General features: G+C 51.5%; 6 protein-coding genes across 6 annotated transcripts; 3 read left to right on the top strand and 3 right to left on the bottom strand.

Moving 5' to 3' along the window:
• Nucleotides 1–2,281: 2,281 nt before the first annotated feature.
• On the bottom strand, nucleotides 2,282–3,649 carry A1O1_07034 (uncharacterized protein; the record flags this gene model as incomplete). Its single annotated transcript, XM_007727907.1, has 1 exon — nucleotides 2,282–3,649. The coding sequence occupies one exon, from the start codon at nucleotides 3,647–3,649 to the stop codon at nucleotides 2,282–2,284; it is 1,368 nt and encodes a 455-aa protein (XP_007726097.1).
• A 548-nt stretch (nucleotides 3,650–4,197) lies between these two features.
• On the bottom strand, nucleotides 4,198–6,767 carry A1O1_07033 (uncharacterized protein; the record flags this gene model as incomplete). The annotated part of the gene is made up of 5 exons (XM_007727906.1): nucleotides 4,198–5,592; nucleotides 5,654–5,876; nucleotides 5,928–6,197; nucleotides 6,256–6,478; nucleotides 6,530–6,767. The coding sequence occupies 5 exons, from the start codon at nucleotides 6,765–6,767 to the stop codon at nucleotides 4,198–4,200; spliced, it is 2,349 nt and encodes a 782-aa protein (XP_007726096.1).
• A 1,520-nt stretch (nucleotides 6,768–8,287) lies between these two features.
• A1O1_07032 (uncharacterized protein) lies at nucleotides 8,288–10,399 on the top strand (the record flags this gene model as incomplete). Its single annotated transcript, XM_007727905.1, has 8 exons — nucleotides 8,288–8,472; nucleotides 8,587–8,830; nucleotides 8,888–9,025; nucleotides 9,076–9,528; nucleotides 9,578–9,824; nucleotides 9,878–9,920; nucleotides 9,970–10,166; nucleotides 10,218–10,399. The coding sequence occupies 8 exons, from the start codon at nucleotides 8,288–8,290 to the stop codon at nucleotides 10,397–10,399; spliced, it is 1,689 nt and encodes a 562-aa protein (XP_007726095.1).
• A 1,090-nt stretch (nucleotides 10,400–11,489) lies between these two features.
• A1O1_07031 (uncharacterized protein) lies at nucleotides 11,490–12,884 on the top strand (the record flags this gene model as incomplete). The annotated part of the gene is made up of 3 exons (XM_007727904.1): nucleotides 11,490–12,093; nucleotides 12,161–12,366; nucleotides 12,483–12,884. 3 exons carry the CDS (start codon nucleotides 11,490–11,492, stop codon nucleotides 12,882–12,884), a joined length of 1,212 nt encoding a protein of 403 aa, XP_007726094.1.
• A 1,747-nt stretch (nucleotides 12,885–14,631) lies between these two features.
• Nucleotides 14,632–15,250, bottom strand: A1O1_07030 (uncharacterized protein; the record flags this gene model as incomplete). The annotated part of the gene is made up of 2 exons (XM_007727903.1): nucleotides 14,632–14,824; nucleotides 14,877–15,250. 2 exons carry the CDS (start codon nucleotides 15,248–15,250, stop codon nucleotides 14,632–14,634), a joined length of 567 nt encoding a protein of 188 aa, XP_007726093.1.
• Nucleotides 15,251–19,998: 4,748 nt separating this feature from the next.
• On the top strand, nucleotides 19,999–20,532 carry A1O1_07029 (uncharacterized protein; the record flags this gene model as incomplete). The annotated part of the gene is made up of 2 exons (XM_007727902.1): nucleotides 19,999–20,197; nucleotides 20,309–20,532. The coding sequence occupies 2 exons, from the start codon at nucleotides 19,999–20,001 to the stop codon at nucleotides 20,530–20,532; spliced, it is 423 nt and encodes a 140-aa protein (XP_007726092.1).
• Between the last annotated feature and the right edge of the window lie 969 nt (nucleotides 20,533–21,501).

Here is a 21,501-nt window from a genome sequence, read left to right as displayed (position 1 = left end):
AAATGATGCAGCTGATAAAAAAAATAGGGCTCGTCACGTGAGGCTTCGAGTCCAACTGCACCTTACTAAGCCGATATCTTGGTATTGACGTGAACGTCGAGGTCTTGTTTCGACCTCCCTTGTAATAAATTCGTATGTTCGAGTCCTTCACTGCACTGTAAGCCACCGCCAGAACTATATTTTTCTGTCTTTACGTTTTGGGACAGAATCTTATTTCTATCAACCACTACTGGCCAGCCTTATAATGATGATCTGAGGGATCTACGAACTCTGGTTCATGCACGCAAAACTTCGTGTTCCTGCATGTGGCTGTCAACGGATCCCCCACGCCGCCTTCACCGCCATTCCATTTCATCGCGCCTGACGTCAAATACGAACGGTCGGTGAGATAACTGCGGGTCCCCAAGGCTGTGGTACAATCCAATGGTCCATGATACACCATGATACAGTTCATTGTTAAGTGCGTCGCCTGCTAACCTAGCCACAACGAGTTGATTGTCGCAGGTCGCAAACTGGGATGGATGTCTGCCTGTCCGTCGGATCTATAACCCCATTTCACCTTTTCAAAATCTCCTTGATGAAGTTTGATCTGATGTCCTTCCAACTAAGGAACCCCGCTATGTTTGTGATGCTTTCCATCTCTAGAAAGCATCAATGGCTCTCGGTCTAGGTCGGTCTCCGTCAAGAACGAGTCAACCGCAAGGACTGCGTTGTTGCCAACAGTCAAAAAAGCTCTTCCCACCGGTTGATCATCTCGAGTCACAGAAAAGACGGCTCCGACAGAAGTCTTGCAGGGCTACTAGGAACTACACATTTCAACATTGCGGTGGGCAAAGTACTCGGTGCTCCTCGCACTGGAACACATGTTATGAAAGGTGCAAGAGGGTAGGAAACTTGCGCTGTGACGCTCCCATCACTTGGTTCCTGCATTCTCAGGGGCCCCTGCCACGCGACTCGTCCTTCCATTTCGTCGATGATGAAACCAAGAGGGAATGGTTGAGCAGCTTGACATGACTTTCGACGTACGATCCTCGTTGAGACAACAATGCCCTCGCGTTGATCAATCATTCAAGGCGCGAAGTAACTACAGTTCGACCAGCTCCTACTCTCATTCAATTGTCCGTCAGTAACGGCATGATTGATCAGATATCATTGAACCTTCCTCTGCGTCTCCAGCAGGAATCCGATAGACCGTAGGTGCAAACAACCTCCGATAGCATCTACTCAATATACATGATAAGATTTCACAGCCCAATCATAGGTCTAACATCCATATACAGTGAACAGTCCATAGCGTGAGAGGCACTTGTAAGTTGTTTGCAAGACCTCACCAAGTCTCACAAGATATTTCTAGTACTACGCATAGAGATACTACTGCTCGCTATGCCTTCACGACACCCAGTCCATCATCTATCATCCATGCTCCATACCATGGATCTCAATCACCGCAATTCATTCCTGAGTCTCACCCCAACTTCACTTAAATTTTAACCCTCTGGTGCCCTCTAGACTTCACTGCACAACACACCACACAACATAAGAATCAAATCCCCAGAAAAGTACCTCCAATAACGCAAAGACCCCCAGTATAGCCGAGTCAGTAAACTGGGCGACCCATTTGACCGCACAAATGCTCGAGTTCGATTCCCACTCGGATCTCGCTCGCAGAGATATTGGCCCGACTTTCCTCGACACAATCGACAATCTAGGTCTTGTCTGGGTTTCAAACTAACACCGGGTTAGAAGGCGTCAAGACCTCGATTCGAACCTCGAACCGCCCACCTTCCAATCCTGCGAACCCGGGTTGACGCCAGCCAGCGAAAAATGCGAACGTCTCGGAATAAACCCTCCGAATAGGGTTTATACTTCCCACAACCCCCGTACGAGGGGTTTGTGGAAAAAGTTTTTTGTTTTTGTTTTCTTTCTTCACTGGTCTCAGTAAGCTAAGACATTGGATCGTGTCTCTATATAGCGTTGACTCGTTAATACAAGAAATCTACTTGGTGGTTATGAGGTATTACAGGTTAAGATCCCGACAAGAAGGAGATATTAGTAAAGAGATACTAGAGTATCTGGTACTTGATGATTTTAGTTCGTTCCCTCTTTCAAAAAGAAAGAAAAGGGTTATGTTGTTCATCTAATGGAGCTGAAATGCCTAAAGACCCAAACCGTCCTCACTCTAGGGAGGCGTGTTAACTCCCTACAGCCTCTTGCCCTCTCTCAGTACTTGACTCTTGGGTACTTGACTCTTGGGTACTTGACCCTTGAGCACTTAGGTCCCTCATCCTTCCGGCGTCCACATCAACCCAGCACCAAACTTGATTTCCACCTCGACACCTCCAAACACTCCAACTGCGGCATACAGGTCGCCCTCACCCATGAGTCCATCCACACCTTCGTCTCGCTCGTCACGCTCTTCGTCGATTTCCCAGCTCCACCGAGGATCCGTGCGGCCCTGTCTAGTGATGAACGCAGTGGTCTTGACTTTGCCATAGCGGTTGCCGGTTCCAGGATTAATGTTCTTGCTGTTGCTGTTGACACTACTGTATGCTGGAACAATACCAGCTGCAGCAGCATTCCCAACAGCCGCCGGACTGGTCCAAAACGTCATCCCAACACCGATCGTCTCGCCGTTCTGGAAAGCATCCACGAACGCCCTCCCTCCCCATGAATCGTTGACGTACCGCCGCCCATCGTCGCCATGCACGCCGATACTAGCGCGATGCCAACCGGGCAGACGCCACGGCGGGTACGGTTTCGCAGCGAAGCCGATCGCCACGCCAGAATTGTCGTTTGCGATCTTCTGCACCACGATCTCGAAGTAGATGGTCCTCTGCCGGCCCGTGAGGAGCGGGTTGTCCGCCGCCGCGAAGTATAATGGGACATTGGACGTGATGATTGCATCTTGTTGGGTTGGTGTGGTGCGGAGGAGCCATGTAGAGGAAGAAGGAAGAGAAGAAGAAAGCGAACTAGATTGTGGTGGCTGCGGTTGTCGGAGCTTGGATGCTCTTATATGTGTCGATGTCGGGTTTGGAACCGATAATGGCTGCAACGTGAACCCTCGGCCCAACAGTGGCCTCGATGGTGTTTCCAGAGCGATCTCCCCCCGAGTCGAAAGCGCGTGGATATGAGCTGCCGGCCGTGAGGGCGTGTACACTGGATGTGCGGCGCACCACTCGTGCGCGCGCGCCGCGGAGTCGTAGCTCGCATTGTTCGTCGGGCTGTAGTCCTCCGGCAGGGGTGGCGGGGGTGGGAGAAGTGCCGTGTCTGGAACCACCGTCCAGTCGTGGTACGGGGGTGGGTTGGAATTGGAATGAGGATGAGGATCCTCGCTGACTTGCTCTTTCTGGTATGCTGAAGGTGGTGGACCGGGTGGTGGAAGGAATGTCTCGCTGTCCGTAGCGCCAGCAGCAGGGAGGTGAGACGGGGGTGGGCCGGGCGGCGGTTCATACTGTTCGTCGGAAGGTGGTAAGTGTGGGATCGGATTGTAGCCTTGGGTTTGTAGATGTTGAGATTGGCCCTGGTGTTGGTATTGGTGTTGGTGCTGGTGCTGGGTCTCCCCAGATTTGCTGTACTCAGAGACTCGGTCTGGATTGGTAGTGTCAGTCCCCACATCCAGTTTGCCCTTGAGGGACTTGAATAGGCCCATGACGCCGAGGATAAGCTTGGGTTCGGCCTGAGATGCAGTGTCCGGAATCCAGACCCAATGGATATCTTCAGGGTTAGTCAGTTGGTAGTAAGGGCGCCTTAATGTATCAGACTGCGTGTGTTGTTTTCCGACAATGCAGAGTGAAATACATACAGCCGGCTCTCGTCTGAGGAGAATGGAATCAATGGATTGACGTCGGCATGATGAGCGCGTCACTGATGAGTAAGCGGTCGGAGGCCAAGGCCATCACGTGCAAGGCTGTATATATTCCCTGTATGAGCATCGGGTCTTGTATCCCTAGAGACTACAGATATAATCATGGGAATCATGTTCTTGCTTTTTGACTCCCAGCACTATGAAAGGTGGCTGGAAGTCTTTTGTATCGCGGTCTCTAGGAACCGTATCTCAACATCCACTTCCTCAACTGCACCGGCCCCTTTTCTGTCTTCACTTCAAGCTTCAAGCATCGCCTATCATCATCCTCACAAGTCTTGTATCTGTGTACAATCATACTCTCAGATGATAGTATGATAGCCTTTCTAAGTCAATCAGCCCATCGCCGGCCGTTGTGGCCACTCATCCAACACCATTTGACTTCCAGTCAACGTAAAGTTCACCATCGCCTGCGTAGGCACGTCGACCAACAAGCCATAGTCGCCGGCATACAAGACTGCATTACCGGCCTCGTCGTGTCTTGCCAAACCACCCAGGGTAAGGTTCAGAGAAGCTGTGGCTGAAGCGCCACCTGAGACCTTGAACAGGCGCTCATACGCCACAAGTTGTTTGATCGGATAGGGTTGAGGTCCGTAAGTACCGCTTATGAAGCCCAGGGCCACGAAATCCGATGGAACACTGCCGGTGTTGGTCACCGTTACGTTGAACGACTCGAAGGGACATAAGTCGAGGTATGCGTATGTCGAGCGGTCGCAGCTGGAGACGAGTGAGGAGATGTCATATGAGCTGCTAGACGGAGATCGGGTCTGGTTCTGGCCCCTAAAGCCCTGGTTTTGGCTTTGGTCTGCCGCAACAGAGACGCTAAAGTTGGTATAATGCAGCCCATAGCCAAATGGGAGAACCGCGCCGTCGTACCATTTGTACGTGCGGCCAGGGTTTCCTGAGCTGGTGTTCGGCCGGAGACTCATATCTGTCATCGCCACCTGATCGACGTAGTCGGCCGGATACTGTGTCACAGGCAGACGACCCGCGGGTGCAACTTTGCCTGTAAGCACGTTGATGAGCGCGTCGCCTCCCGACATGCCTGGATAGCCTCCCCACACGATAGCCGAGATATTAGGGTTGGTCAATAATGGAGTATTGTCGAGCTGATCGCCCATCTGCAGAACCACGACCGGTTTGGCCAACGACGCGAACTGGTTGATCAAGTCGATCGATGCCGGTGGCCAATCTATAGTGTATCGGTCATTACTTTCGGACTCGTCACTGGTGCTGATTCCATCCGCGACAATGATAAGGTCAGCCTCACCAGCTGCTCCCAGCAGCTCATCCCACCCGTCGGTAGTGGGCACACCGAATCCACCGCCGTAAATGGTATTCACGTGCGGTAGCTGCTGCAGTGCGTACAGCGGCGAATGAAGGTATGGGGCTATTCCGAAGTAATTGCCCTGCATGGTGGTCGTGGCATTGGCCCAGCCGCCCAAGATGGCGATTGTCGTGTTGGTGTCGGATGGTAGGGTAAGCGGGAGAAGACCATCGTTCTTGATGAGCACGATGCCTTCTTCCGCCGCCTTGAGTGCCAACGCTTCTGCTGCTGGCGTGGACACGTCCGACCAGCTAAGGGAGCGGTACGGGGTGGCTGATGCAGGGTCAAAGTATCCCAGTTTGATGAGCGCTGAGTAGAGCCGGATGATGGCTTGATCGATGACGGTTTCATCAAACAAGCCCTCAGCAAAAGCTGCCGGGAGATGTGTTTGGTAATATGTGCCCTGTTAGGTCTAATGTTAGCAAATCCATTCGCCGTTCGTTAACAGCAGGAGTAAACCCCACGCAATTAAGGTCAGTGCCAGCGGTGAGAGCGTCGGCCACCGCTTGCTCTCTCGTCGGTGCATAGTAGTGAGGCGCGTAGATGTTCTGAATGGCATCGCAGTCCGAAGTCACGTATTGCCCATCCCCAGTCCAATTCCAATGCTCTCTCAGAATAGTCTGAAGAATGTACGGGTCCGCACAAGTAGGGGCTCCATTCATTGCGTTGTATGAACACATGATAGACCTATCCTTCTGTCAGCTGCGCCCTTTAGATCTGTGGGTAGTTCACACCCACCCGACACGTGCATCGCGGGCACACGTTTGAAATGGCTGCATGTAGTACTCTGCCAGATCTTGGGTAGAGACGATGGCGTCGAAGTTGTACCGGTCAGCCGTCTCCCAGTCTTCCAGGTCATATGCCACAAAGTGCTTGCAAGTAGCTACCACCTTCTTGATCGGAGGGTCGATACCCCCTTGCAAGCCGTCAATCAAGGAAGCGACGTAGGACTTGAGATGGAATGTATCCTCTCCTGGAGTTTCTTGACCTCTGCCCCATCGTGGATCTCTGTAAAGTGATGTTAGACTGTGTCGTCCTTTAGGGTTGCTACCACTCCGGCACTCACTTGTAAGGATTAATGTTCGGAGTCCAATAATCCAAGCCACTTCGGTTCACATTGTTGAAAGCCCTTGCTTCCGTACTCACAACGGTGGCCACTGACCGGATCAATGCATCATCAAAAGCCGCACTCATTAAAATGGGCTGCGGGAATGAGGTCGCATGTGAGAAATTTCCTGAAGTACTGAAGTTGACTCCAGGGGAACTCGCCACACCATGTAATGCTTCCTCTGCTTCTAGTCAGTACTTCTCGAGACATCCCACCGAGTGGGACTACCCACGCCACCATTGATAGCTGTAGAGCCCTAGTCGCGGAACTCCAGGTGATGTGTTCCCTGTAAGATTGAACTTCTCATCAACCGTCAGAGCGCCCACCAGCCCCTTTGCTCTGTCTTCCACTAAAGCAGTCGTGTCGCAAACGGTGTTGTTCACAAGAGGACCGTTGATACAATCAGGAAACAAATCCGCCACTGCTGGAACAACAAGCACCGCAACGAAACCCAGCGCGAATGCTACCATGATTCAAGAAGCTTGCGTAGGAATGAGGCAACGGTCTCATCGGCAGAGAGAAGACGGGGACGTGAAACTTCTTTTTATCTTCATCATAAATCTGACAGGAGATATTTACCCCCCTTCTGACTTACCTTCGCTCATGCTCCGCTTCGAAAAAACTTGTCCATTGACTAGGCCAAGGAGGAAGCATTGCGGCGGGAAGATTTTCGTCTCTCTTCATGCAGAACAGCCTTCGCATTGACGATCATCCACTGGTCAATTGCCGGCAGCAGCTTTAGCTTGAAGCGCCAGGGGAACGTCATTGCGTTCCGCCTCTGGAGGAAGCGAGTATGCGGCCCTCGTCGTGAAAGTAATGAGCAGCCATTTGTGGCCTAGTCCGGCGAGAGTATTCTGTATGTCTTTCCTGCAGGACAACGATGCATACGAACTCGTCAGAATTGGCGCTGAATTTGGTTCGGCCAACACCGCCGTCCTGTAGGCCGTCGGCCCCAATATCGCACAGCGTTCTTTAGAGACTCCGTAATGCGGAAACTGGGCGGATGTCCGGCACCAGGCGGCCACATGTTTCATTGACCATCAACCCTTTGCGGTTGCCACGGCCATACAAGTTGCGGGTGTAACTAGGGCATGGGAGTTGAGATGACAGCCGATGTAGCATTCAATACTGCATCTGGCAATGGATAAAAGGTGACCAACAACTCCTCCCCCAAAATCAGGGACGACGTTGGCCTAACCTCTAGGGTTATTAGGCTAATATCCCTCGAAATGCGGAGGTGGAGGCGATATCGTATCATGGGGTGCGCGTTTGTATGCCTGCACATGGTGCGGAGGATATGGGGCATCATCAGCCTCTCCTGGTCAATCACTCAATCGCACCTTGATTCAGGCGAGAAACGCTCGCCAGACAGAATCAACCTTGGTCGAGGTCCATGGAATATTCGTCGGCACTTCGACATGTCTTCCGTCTGGCCGATCGATGACTGGTAGACCAGCGGCGGCGGCCACCCGAGACGCAACTCGGCACTGACCAGCCATACGATACCGACAAACGACACCTGTTGGCTGCGCGGGGAATCTCGACGCTTGCTGATACTGACCAATCTTGACCAGATACCGCCGCTCTTTGGTCCACGATGGGCTTCTTGCGTCTTGCCCTACACAGAAGCCATGTGCCGATCCTCCAAATGCTTGTTGGTGCTTACCTAGCGAAGCAAATCCAATACATCCATCGATGCCTATAGTCTCGGCTGATTGACCATCTGACGGGGATGAATGTTTTGTCTCCAATGCCTTTTTCTAGACCCTCCTGATGACCCTTGATTCCGGAGTTGTCATCCATGCCGTGAGGTGTCTGAAGTATTGTATTAGCCTGAAGAGATAGATGACCAGCGGTAAAGGGTCCTGAGCAGGCACCCAAGTATACAACGTCGACACCGTCCGGCCTCCACATCATGACCTGGGAGTGAGTTTCACTCCTGCGAGATAAAGTAGTGTCGTCGATTTTTGTCCTTCAAACCTCGCTCAATATGGTTGGAACCGCAAGGAAACCCTCGCAATTCACCAATGCTGCCCTTCAGCACCGTCTGGAGTTGGCTGGCAAGGCAGGCCCGCAAGCCTTGATCAGGAACATCCGGGTCTTTGGCATCGCATGTTTTGCTTGCATCGGTGGCCTCCTTTATGGCTACAATCAGGGTGTTTTCAGTGGTGTTCTGTAAGTGGTTCCCATAGCTGTTCCCAAGGCTCCTCAGTGGAAATAGATCTCTTTAGCAGCAGAGAACCTCGCTTTCTCACCGAGATTGCATGGCTGACGCACTGCTCGAAATAGGACCATGACCTCCTTCAACAACCACATGGGAGAGTACACCGTCAATACGACCAAGAAGGGTTGGCTCACTTCCATTCTGGAGTTAGGCGCGTGGACCGGTACCTTGTACTCTGGTTTCCTCGCGGAACTCATCTCGAGAAAATATGCGATCATAGTCAACACTTGCATCTTCATCATCGGCGTCATTGTTCAATGCACAGCTTCAACGACTGGTCCTTCGGGTATCCTCGGGGGTCGCTTCGTGGTAAGTGAGAAGAAACAACATCTTGAGAAAAGATGAGTTTGACCCTAACGCGATCAGGTTGGTATGGGCGTTGGATCATTGTCGATGATCGTACCCATGTACGTTGCAGAATGCTCGCCACCCGAGACGCGAGGACTGCTCATTGGCATACAACAATTCGCGATCGAGTTCGGAATTATGGTCAGCTTTTGGATTGTAAGCAGAACGGTGCGAGGGATAAAGTGCTCGGGCTAACCACAAGTCAGGACTATGGTACCAACTATATCGGAGGCACCGGGGCAGGTCAGTCTGAAGCAGCATGGCTCGTACCTCTGGCTCTTCAGCTGTTCCCTGCTTTGGTCTTGTTGGTAGGAATGATCTTTATGCCGTTCACTCCGCGATGGCTTGTCCACCATGGTCGAGGACAAGAAGCACGCAAGACGTTGGCCACACTCAGATCAATGCCTGTTGAGCACGAACTGATTGAGCTTGAGTTCCTCGAGATCAAGGCCCAGTCAATTTTCGAGAAGAGAACCGTTGAGGCACACTTTCCTCATCTTGCCGAATTGACGCCGTGGAATATTGTCAAGTTGCAGTTTGTGGCCATTGGCTCTCTTTTCAAAACCATGCCAATGTTCCGCCGTGTTATCGTGGCAACAGTGACCATGTTCTTCCAACAGTGGACTGGAATCAATGCAGTCCTGTACTATGCTCCGCAGGTAAGGGACACCCGTTCAATCTATTGAGGGAAAACGCTTACCTGTTCAGATCTTTGGCGCTCTTGGTTTGTCGTCCAATACCACCTCGCTCCTAGCGACAGGCGTAGTTGGCATTGCCATGTTTCTCGCCACCATTCCAGCAATCTTATACATCGACAGAATTGGCAGACGTCCGGCTTTGGCATTGGGTGCCCTTGGAATGGGTCTATGCCACTTCATCATCGCCATAATTTTTGCTAGGAACGAGCACCAATGGCCAACTCACAAAGGAGCGGGCTGGGCTGCAATTGCCATGGGTGAGTCCCAGGGCAACCCCCTTTTGTCGTACCTTGCTAACCTCAATCCTTAGTGTGGCTGTTCGTAATTCACTTTGGCTGGTCGTGGGGACCTTGGTGAGTACCCATTGCATTGATTGCCACAAACGCTAACAGAGTTTTGCAGCGCATGGATCGTCGTTGCGGAAGTTTGGCCCATGTCGGCCCGTCCTTACGGTATCGCTCTGGGAGCCTCCTCCAACTGGATGAACAACTTCATCGTGGGACAGGTTACTCCAGACATGATCACAGGGATCAGATACGGCACGTTTATTCTTTTCGGCTTGTTGATTACCATCGGAGCTGGATTCGTTTGGTTCTTTGGTAGGTGCCTCGATTCGGTCACTTCATGCTGCAGTGCTAACTTCACGGCAGTTCCCGAGACCAAACAGCTAACACTTGAGGAGATGGATCTCATTTTTGGCTCGAGCGGTATTGCTGCTGCAGACCAGGAACGTATGACCCAAATCAATGCCGAGCTTGGTCTTGATCGTCTGCAACGTGACAGCGATGACCACTTGGCTGACGTGTCTGAAAAGGTACACGAGGCCAAGTAGGTTGAGATTTCGGGTCGCCGTGGGAGGCAATGGGTTCAAGACCTGGAGCTGCCAAGAAGGCAGCCTGTGGATATGGAAGAATATTGATTTTGTTGATGTTACCCTCTCGCTGCACCTTGCAAGATATACGACGATCAGACTGAACTCATGCCGGCCTGAGAAGTCCAGCGATGTACTTGATCAAAGTCCATATGATGAAACTGTGTCTCTTTTATCATATAGCTGTGTCGGGATTATATTCGGTGTGCGAACCCTAGATGATGAATGTGCTCGAAACCAAATGGGAGACAAACCAATCGCTTCAATTGTCAAAGTCCCTCAAAATGTATGGACACGAATGGGAAAAAGCTGGTCCATTTCCTATATCGATTCCAGCTTCATGAGGTAGGCACTGAAGATACAGGAAGCCGCCTCGTGAGGCGGCCAGAGATGTCATCCCCTGCGACATCATACCTCACAGAAGCAGGCGAAACGCGGGAAACTGTCTGCATTGAGCGGATGGGCAGACAATGATGTGCTTGACATTGCCAGTCCAAAAAGGACGCAATTGAAATATCTCTGTATAGTGTAGGTTGGTGATAAGTCAAGTCGTGGAAGGAGCGACGCGATTCCAGTACTAGTGGCAGGGTTAAGCCATAAACAGTTAGTTAACCCAGCTTCCTGGTTGGCCAATTGTAACAGCACAAGATCGAGCCTCGTACAACTAATCATAATAACTCTGATCTATCTCATCAGTAGGCATAATATCTCTAATTAATTCAATATCAACCTCAGCCTCAGCCTCAACCACAATCATTTTCTCTTTTCTCTGCTTTGGTCATGGATGCGCAAACTGTAGAGAGGAGTGACAGGGCATGGACTGTTGACCGTTCATAGGATGGCCATTCATCATCAGAGTCCATCTAGGGCATTGCAGCCATCGTCAATCCCTGAGACCCTCGGCTGATTATGTCTGAGCTTGTCACCCTCCCAGCCATATATTAATCCCGCCCTTACCGTCCATTGAAACCACAAACTTCCGGACCATCAGCTCTCCATCTAACCTACCACCACTTACTCTCCTTCATGATAAAGACCTACCCCAGCCGATATGATGCGACTGTCAGATTGGACTTCTGTTGTCCTTTTTGTCTGTTTTCACATTATATCATCTTCTCACGTCCCATCAGCAGACACCCTACCCTTCAACATCAGCAAATCGACTCCGGAAGGCGACCCCAACTACATTGCTCCTATATTCCCGATCCTTCCCTTCCGCAAATACCACCACAATCCCGTCTTGACCCCCAACCCTGCCCATGATTGGGAGTCGGCTTACGTCTACAATCCCGCGGCGATCGTGCTGAATGAAACCATCTTTCTACTCTACCGGGCTCAGAACGCCAGCAAGACGTCTTCAATAGGCCTCGCCTGGTCTGTGGACGGCTACAACTTCACTCGCCTGAACGAGCCAGTCCTGTACGCCACCTTGCCATGGGAAGCTGGTGGTGGAACAGAGGACCCTCGCATCGTCCGCGTCAACGGGACCTTCTACCTGACTTATACGGCGTATGACTTGAACGTGCCCCGTCTCTGCATAGCCACGAGCGATGATCTGCTGCACTGGACCAAGGTTCCACCTCTATTCCAAGGGAGCGACAATGTGCATGTCGCGGACAACGGGACTCGTGTGTCGAGATTCGATCATACGAAAAGTACGTCCCAGGGTTGTTGCCCTCCTATGGGAGAATGAGATGTCTTGCTGACTCTGCTGTGTCCCAGGCGGTGCCATAATCACCGAACAGACTTCTGACGGGTTATATCATATGTATTTTGGCGACAGCGTCTTCTACCACAGCACATCGTCGGACTTGGTCAATTGGAGCACATCGTCCGAGCCGTTTGCTACACCCATGAATCCGTGGGAGAACGGACTGATCGAGCCTGGTCCCGCGCCGATCAAGACTCGCGACGGACGTTGGTTGCTGGTACGTTTCAATGGCGATGACTGTCTTTTCCCTTTGCTCGCATACATATCCCTCCTGGGAGCCCCGAGATCATTCAGCTCGGTTGGAACATTTGCCTTTCTAACACGACGTTTCAGATCTACAACGGCATGACCACCGGCGAGGCTGGCTACCGGCCAACACAGTACTCGGTGGGCCAGATGCTACTTGACCCGTCCGCGTCGTTGCGACCCGCACACAACAATGACAATGACAATGACAACCAGAATCATGCGCGAAAGCATTTCCGCCATCCTGATCCAGAAGATCAGTCGGTACTTTTTGCACCCCATTCTAATCATCGTCGACCAGCCACGGATCGACCGCTTGCTCGCCTCGAGACGCCGTTCATGGTGCCTAGCACGCCGGAAGAGGAATCCGGACAAGTCGACCTGGTTGTTTTCGCTGAAGGCCTCGTACAATTCAGGGGCAAGTGGTTCCTATACTACGGCCAAGCGGACAAGACGATTGGAGTTGCAGTTGCGGATGTGCAGCAATGAATGGAGTGCCATAGGAAACTGAGTCGAGGGGATATAGAAGAAGATTATATAAATTCCCTAAAGAAGAGTGATAAACCAGAAACTTCGCTCTCGCCCTGAACATCCATGTCTCGAGTGTGTTGATTCGCATATATCCTTCATCGTCGAGATGTTCATTCCTCGGACCAATACGCATCGGGGGAGTGGAAGCATGCTGGGCCGTCCAGGTACTGTAGCTGGCAACCGGCACGGGAAAGCTTTGGGGGTGTAGCATGGGCACTCGAGATACAGGAATATATATATAGATGCAAACGCCTATCGAGACCAGGAGAACGACGAGATCTGTGTAATACCTACCTGCCTGCTTGCATACCTGTCTACTCTCGCTGCTCTCGGACCTTCTGTCGTCCAGAATCGAACCGTGCGCATTCATTTACATATTTACTGTGCCAGAATCGCCATGTGGGAGGTGATACGCACCACACACCATGTGCCATGTGCCATACAGCATTCTGACTGACACCTTTCAGACCGCGTGCCTCGCTTACACGAAATCCTTGTATCGACAAATACACCTGGCGAGGCAAGTCCCAGCACATGCGAGCCATACGAAAGGCAATCCCAACTCAGGATCTTGAAAGGCGGGAATGGAATTGATCGCCTCAACACAGTCAACATCGACTCGGACACCCGTCGTATTTGAGTTGTCACGAATATCAAGATCATGATCGCTTTTGGGAAACAGCTAGCGGCTTGTCCGGGATATCTGATTTTAGAGACTCGGATGTCAAGGCGCACTGCACTGGCAGTTCCAGAAGCAGTTGGGATTGTTGTTTTAGAATCCGTCACTGGCACTGGCAGGGAATTTCAAGAGTAAGCAAGGTCATCCCTGCCATGGCCTCTGCTGGTTGCGGGGAGTTACAACACTTTGCAGCGGGCGAGACACGAATGAAGCAACCATACGATACGGATGCACAACAAAAAGATCAAAGACAAGAGATCAGATGGTAGTTTGTGGAAAAGGTGCAATTTTTATAAGGCTGTTGCAAAGCCTCGCTCGTATCTCAACATCGGCATCCATCGTCTCATCTCGTCAGTCCGACGGACTTTTTCATGTGTCCGGGACGGTTTCTTCCCCCTTTCTATATCATATCAGACCACGTGGCCGAAGTGGCTTCATCTCAAAGCTGTGACCACGGACCACTGGCCACCCAACGAGCTTTCTCAGCCCGACTGTAGAATTACCACCTCCTTCCTGTCCCATCCCAAGATCACTCAGCGTTTTCCCCGGTATCTCCACCGTCATGTGGAGGCAAGAATATGCAGCAAATGAGTGGATCTGCAAACTGACTCCGAGGAACGCCGAACAGTAAGCTTGCGCAATTAGTGTTGTACAAGAATGACCTCTGACAAAAGGGTCATTCTGCAAGGAGAGAGCAACCCTTGCTCTTCCCATGGAGCCTGCCGTGCTGGCCAATGCCAGACAAACCCGCAAAAACAAATGATTGGTAATAATGCGAATCAAGATTCAATATGCCGTGACGACGGCATCGCGTGCTCCGTATAGCCAGCTTTTTTTCGAGGCGTGGGTATCATAAATGTTGTTTGTTGTTGCCGTTTGTTAACGTCGTCAAGGGAGGATCGATGACGAACTTGTGTTCAAAAACGATTTGGCGTCATACTCGTAGTTGAGCTGCGCAATAGGGATTCTATCCCTTCTGATCCGCATGCGTTCCACATACAAAGGCGTTGAGAGTGTCATCCGTCGTCATCTCCTGCCCTTCTTCTTCCCGCTGATACTCGCACTGCGGGCGAGATTATCTTTCGACATTGTCCTCGTCAGTCCGCCAATGTAGTCTTGCAGAAATCGATTCTCGGTCTCGAGTTTGTCGTGGTCGTTCTTGACCTCGTCAATCTTTTCTGCCAATGCGGCTAATGAAGACTGTAGACTCCGAGCTTGCCTTCAAGGAAATTAGTATCAAAGGACATCAAATATGGTCTGGGGCATCATACGCTTTTAGACTCTCACGAACACCGCGTTCCAGTCTCTCAATGTCTTCACTATTCCGTCTGGGACTCATTGCTCTTGCGTCGTCCGGGGGGTATTCTGGTTTTTCCCGTTGCCAAATATCTCGACCTTTTGGAACAATGATAGAATGGGACCGCTGCCTATCCCCCATTCGAGGTCTTTCCATGCGACCACGGCGCGACGTCGACCGAGGGGACTGCGGTTGAGAATTGTTCTCAGACTCCGAGGAGGAAGAGGAGCAAGATATTGAGGGAGTTATGGAAGGTCGGTGGAGAGTGTCCGCTGAAATGTTTGATCCCAGAACGATAGGCTCTGGTAGGAAAGCCGTAGCCTGGGGCGATGATGGCGAACTGTGCATTGGGGTTCGGTGGTAGGTACGGGATAGGTCCTCGCTATCCTTCTAGTTGTCTTGCTTGTTTTCAAAACTCGAGTCGGCGTCAGTTGTGGTGTTGCCGAATGACGCATTGGCCCTCGCTTCGCAACCCTGGAATATCATGCACTGACCAAGGTCCGGTGCAGTCTTTACGAGAGTTGTCCTGACATCCCACAAGCACCTGCTCGACTGATATGGGCCAGAAATGGCTATATAAGGCGGAATGTTCAAACGTTAAGGTGGGAGGAGTGACGGTGTGAGTATCTCAGGTATCTGACCTGGCGCTTGGCGGGGGAGGTCGTAGGGACAGTAGGTAGTTGTCGGGCTCCCAGCAAAGCTTTTGCGTCTGGTCGGGTGGGCGGCCGGTGGACGTTTGAGCGTGGGCGGGAGAGTTAGGTCGTAGTAGGGTGGAGGATGATTTCCTTGAATAGGACGATCACTGCGGATTTGGCAACGAAGAGAAGACCTTTTTCGGGGCAACAGTGAGAAAGTTCCCAAGGATGGGTACGCTGCCAGGGATGGTCGGCGGGATGGAGGTCGGTCAGTGCTTAGTGCTGGAGCAAGGCGTGGTATGAGTGGGAAGACTGTTTGTGGATCGTTTACTTAGGTGGCTTGACCTTCCCCTGCAACAAGTTACGTCGTTCGTTTTCGACGCTCCACCAGATGACCTTTTTCGGGGCTCATCTGATCGACAGCAACGGAGGCCTTTGACTTGTGGATTCTCTGAGGATTATTGGACGAGGTCGTGTCTTCTGTTGTGGATTTGCACTTCCACGGGCCCAGAAAAGGGATTATGTTTCAGTCAGGCAAAATCCCTTCTCTTCAGCAGTATGCCAGTGCTTTGTTCAGGACTGAAGTGTTTCGCAGTCGGTGTCAAGTCGGAGGTCAAGGGTCAAAGCCGTCCTGGGGTCGCGGTGGCGTAAGGCTGGTCGCCACGGGTCGTTCGCGAGAGTTGGTGACGCTGAAGGCAACAGCGAGGTGAACCGTCAACGTGGTCCAATTCTTCCAGGACCCACGCTCTACTATGTCAGAGCGGCAAGGACAGAAGAAAAGACAAGAGGAGGTTGACTTTGATGTCCACTGCACGGCGAGTCGGCGAGTCATTCAGTCAAATGAGAAGAGGTAGAAAAGAGGAGCAGTCTATCAGACGGACACCTGGGCGGACTGTGAGCTGGTGGCAGGGAGAAAAACTGCCTAAGCGAACCCGACTACCTGACGGAGATACCCAGTAGCCTTAGGAGCCAGGGATTAGGTGGCCATAGTTGGTGATTTAGGGGTACCCACGACGCCCGGAACACCTACTAGAAGAGGCTGGCTAAGGAGCCTTAGGTGGACGCCAGTGGGTGAATAGCCCGCCAAAGAGGAGTGTTAAAACGGTCGGGCAACAACTAGTAGCACGGCCCTGTGGTTCCATCACAGCCAATACAAAGGCGCAGTGCAAAAAACCGAGGGGGTGAGACCTCTGCAGATTGACGTAGTTGATCATCTTGCCGCTGTATCATCAAATCATCCCTACCAGGAATCCATCTCTCTCTACCAGGCAACTATCGTCGCCGCGGCGTCGACAGATCTACACATCGTCGAGCTGTCTAATCCCGTCTCGAGCTCGATGGTACATCAACATCTTCTTCTCGCTTCCGACGAATAGGATGGTAACCTAGAATACACAACGGTCCTCGTATTGCATCCCCTCCGAGCGAACGAGCGAACGAGTGGACCAAGGCTGGAAAGGAGGAAGGCTCTTGTTTATTGCACAAACCGTTACAAAGAATATCAAGGTATCCTGTACAGAGTATACAGGCTCTGGCACGAGGAAGATATCTCGCGTTGGCCTTAAACATACTGCGTGTCATTGGTTTTGCACCGTCTGTCAACCGACGCTTCTTGAATTCACTAAAACTGGCCCGCAACCACACCGAGTGGAGGCAACTTTGAATTAACAAAGAGATCGTCCTCTCTAGTTTGCTAGGCGGTGAGTGGGCTTTCCCCCGAGACAACTTGAGTAACGCGCTATATGGCTCAGGAGAAATGAGACAGAGTCTTGTCCACAATAATCTTGCACTGCCTACAGAGCATTGAAATCCTCAGATTTTGGACATTGAAGAGGGCCCAAACCTGAGGCAGCAATGTCTAATAAGCCACGCGACTGACGACCATGCTAAAAGAGGTGTTCTCACAGTTCACGACCTGTGTCTCAGGGCTCTCATCGCCGCCACCACAATGACGCGATGGCCCGGAAAGAGATCGAGGACAACTCCCACTTGGTATACCCCTGGGCCTGTTCAGTGTTGTGGGATCTTGACTTTGACCGAGCCAACGAATCAGAGGCCTCGACACCCTTGCCAAATCCGCCATCCTCCGTGTCTGTGGTATTAATGCCTCAGACGTGCGGTGACGCAGGGACTTTACCTTTTTCTGGACAGCCGAGTCCCTGCGTCCGGCTACACAGATTCAAGGGTTTGGAGAGTTTCCTGCGGATATTCCACAACATGTCATATCACCCTTACCACTGTTGCGGATGGAATAAACTTCGAGGCGGAGAACACCTGATTCAGAGTACCAACATAACAGCCTCCCGTACTCTCGGCATCACTGGCGACCCAGCATACAACTCCCTACTTCTGTCCCCACGGTGGCACAAACGAGGTCCTTTTCTCGAAGGTGCACAGGTGTTAAGCCCAACCTCCAATGACGCCATCATGGCTGGTTGTTGTCTTGGTTTCTGCAGAAGTTCTACTCAATAATGATCGCCAACGTAGCAGATTCCTCCTGTTTGGCCGCCGTCGGGGCCGCTAGCTTGATGATTGTCAACACACGACTCTGTACTTGCTGGCTATTGCAGGGTGATCTTCGCCCTGAGCCGGACTCTTCCCGCCCAGCAACACCTGTTACTGCCGATGCACGATATCTTACCTGGTGTACGTATTGCAGTACTTCGAAGAGCATTGTTACCTGGCCAATAACAGGGCATTCGCGGATTCTTCAGAGATTTCTGGTACAATGGAACCCCCGGTGGGAAATGAGGTCGAGCAGCTCCCCGGATTGCCCCGGCGCGATGTAAGCCTTCCCGATTGCTGATCTGCACTTGAATGTCTTCATCCGTCTTCAAAGTTACACTGCCAGCAGTTCTGCCACTTCAGTTGTGGAAGGATGGAGGTCCCTTTCAAAACGTGAGCCTTTAAAGGATTTGGGCAGGACATACATGCTTCATCGCTCCACAACGAAGTACATCGGTTTTACGCCATGAAAGCTTCCACTTCCCAGCTGCAGGATGATGGACTCATTTCTTGGTCAAAGTTAAGACCATATTGACTTGGGGAACTCGCTGCCATAGTCAAGTCCTCGTTTACCTTACGATAGCAGGCTCGAAGGATCACTTCCCTTTTAAGCAGAGGCGCTCTCAGCCACTCTACCTGATTCACAATGGTATGGTACCAGGCCAAGGCTTCGGTAGTAGCAGCTAAGTCGATGGAAATGAAGCCTCCATTCCAGGCTTTGGGTTCCCTGCATATCTCAGAGGACCTCACAGAAGTGAGAGGGGGACGCACACGGTAAGTTAACAATAACCAACAGTCGACAACGACGGCGTTTCCTTGAAGATTGGGCAGAGAATCACCAGGGTTAGAACCCGCCGGCGACATTGACGAGGGTCCACTCAACGCAAGTAGGAGTATACCACTGGCGGTCAAGCTCCATCCATCCTCTCATAGTGTCGATGATGTCTGGCACAGTCGATCCTGGATCCGACAAGGTCGCACTCGCGAGCTTCTGAAGTATTGCCTTCGCCTTTATTGAATAAGGCCAGCACTTCGCTTCTTGTCGGTCATGACATCCGAACAGATATTTGCTTTGGATCCCACTCATCTAGGCACGCCAAAGTATTGGCTGACTTGCGAACTGACCTGAACGACTCAAGTCTCGGCCTGGGGCGGGTCTCGCTCTCCATGCCGGCGGCGGTGGAGGCATGTCGGTGTGACTAGCGCTGGTATCAGGAGAAGGTTCGATGATGCAGTCAGCAAAGTCTGGTTTTAAGGTGGACTCGAGACACTACAGAATCCGGTCCAGATACGACGCAATGCTTGAGGAGATGATATTAACAGGCGCCCTGGGCTGCCTTTCCTCGGACGGGCTAGACGACGACTCCTAGGAAAGGCAGACCAGGGCGCCTGTTATCAACTTTCTTATAAACTGAAGAACAATCCCCAGTCGAGTTCTACTACCGCTTGAGGAATGTACCGAACGGCCAGCAGGTGTTCTGAATCCGGTACATGCCACCACGGGGATGTATAGGGCTTTAGCCTTTACATTGATCAATTCACACGGCCAGTGGTGCACTTGTGCCGCATTGTATATACACTATATTGTGACTGTCGACACTGTCCATAAGTTTGGGGAGGTTGAAATATATATACGCATCGGTACAATGGTTCTTCTTGATATTGAGAGAAGGCCGATATTCGGCCCTTCCCCTATCATCTTCTCCGTTTCCCCCCTCATCCTCTCCAGCAATCTACCGGCCTATAGTTTGTCATCCATCTCTGATTATTGCTCATTTCCGCGACATCGGTGGCCTGGACATTGACCACACCCCATACATACATTGATTGCGACCGTCAAAGAACATTAACTTAGCAACGTCGGCCTCAACCAAAACCGTCTTCGGGCCCATTCATCACTCAGTCCGAATCAGATCATCTCAGACCCGGCACGAAGGGCTATCAAACTCATCCATCATGATCACCGGCCTCGCCCATATCAACCTCACCGTCCCACAGGGCACCTTATCCGCTGCCACAGAATTCTACGGCAATACGCTTGGTCTGACCCAGCGTCCCGTGCCAAGTTTACAAAAGGACAGGTTAGCTTGGTTCGACATCATTCCCAGCGAGGAGAAGAAGAAGGCAAAGGAGAACAGCAATGGCCTTGACGGAAGTAATGGTGAACGAACCCTCCCGTCAAATATCTAGCCGGCAACGGCCAGTCACAGCTCTATCGTTGAACCAGAACCTAATCCTAACGTCGAGCTATTGCTGGTGTGCCTAGGTCACCCGAGTCCCCCGTATCAGCAGCTCCATATCGCATTCGGACCAGCCGTCGAGTTTCTCAAGGAGAATCAGTCCTCGCGTCATCCGTGTTTCAGGCTCGCATCGCCCGAGGCGCTACTTGAGTTGAGGCAGAGGATTTGGGATCATTTCTTGAGAGGTGGCGAGGGCGCGCCGAGGGAGGCGGACGAGCCCGGGACGGAGAATAGTGGTGAGTACTGTTGAAATCCTGGATTGAGTGAGTGATTGCTTGACGTGGGTGCGCTGTCTGATCAGGGAGCTGGCTGCCCCTTTCAAGTTTTTATGTCGATTAAGTGTGTCCTTCGGTGTTTCTTTTTCGATTTCGACATCCCTCGTGGCGTCTTTCCCTATGTTCCTGATTATTTCAAGTCTTCTCGTGTCTACAATGTTTTCCACGGGAGCCAAAGCTAACCATCTTGCCTGTGCTTTTTGCAAAAAATAGGTTCGAAAGGCGTCGACTACCCTCAACGCTTTTTCGCCCGGGACTATGCGGGCAATCGGCTCGAATTTAGCCTTTAGATCTACAGCAGCCCGGCCTCGACGACCCCAGATCGAAGCCAGCGTCGGCAAAACAATGGGTTTCCAGCTCCCATGAGGGGGACCCTAGAAGTGTGCATCGGAGTGATGAGCATGGTGGAGAATAAAGCAAGGCGAAGCTGAGGACGACCGTGACCCCCTTGGAATGAAGAAGGGCTTCTAAGACCATGACCTCTGAGAAAAGGCAGCTGGAACTTGGCAATTTGGCCTAAGTATTCCTTTGAAAGTGTCGAATTTCTAAGGATTCGGCGCATGGCGTGGGATACTGGTGAGCTGGAGTTCGGGGTCCATGACGGAATTGACACCTGAATATGCCCGTGTGAAAGGAAGCACCGAAGTATCAGGTAAGGAGACATGCTTTGTTATCAAGGTTTATTGAGATTCTAAGCCTGCGCACAATCCACGCCTATGTAGATGGCTATCTTATGAAGACCGGGACCAAAGATATGATTCGAGTCCGCGCAGGAACACAGACGATGGAGGTTGAGGAAAGAGTCTATTTGCTGCGCAAGACAGACAATGCGAAATGGAAACCCTCCAGCATGGTGCTAGAGCATGGAAATTCAATTCTGCTTTCAATGCGCTTATGCTCTGAGAGACTGAGAATGTGTTTACATTTGGATCTCCTCTGATCTA

Source organism: Capronia coronata (assembly GCF_000585585.1).
Source record: "Capronia coronata CBS 617.96 chromosome Unknown acBCG-supercont1.6, whole genome shotgun sequence".
NCBI classification, from domain to species: domain Eukaryota; kingdom Fungi; phylum Ascomycota; class Eurotiomycetes; order Chaetothyriales; family Herpotrichiellaceae; genus Capronia; species Capronia coronata.
Note: the sequence above shows the minus strand (reverse complement) of the source record. Positions and strands in the feature narration are given on the sequence as shown.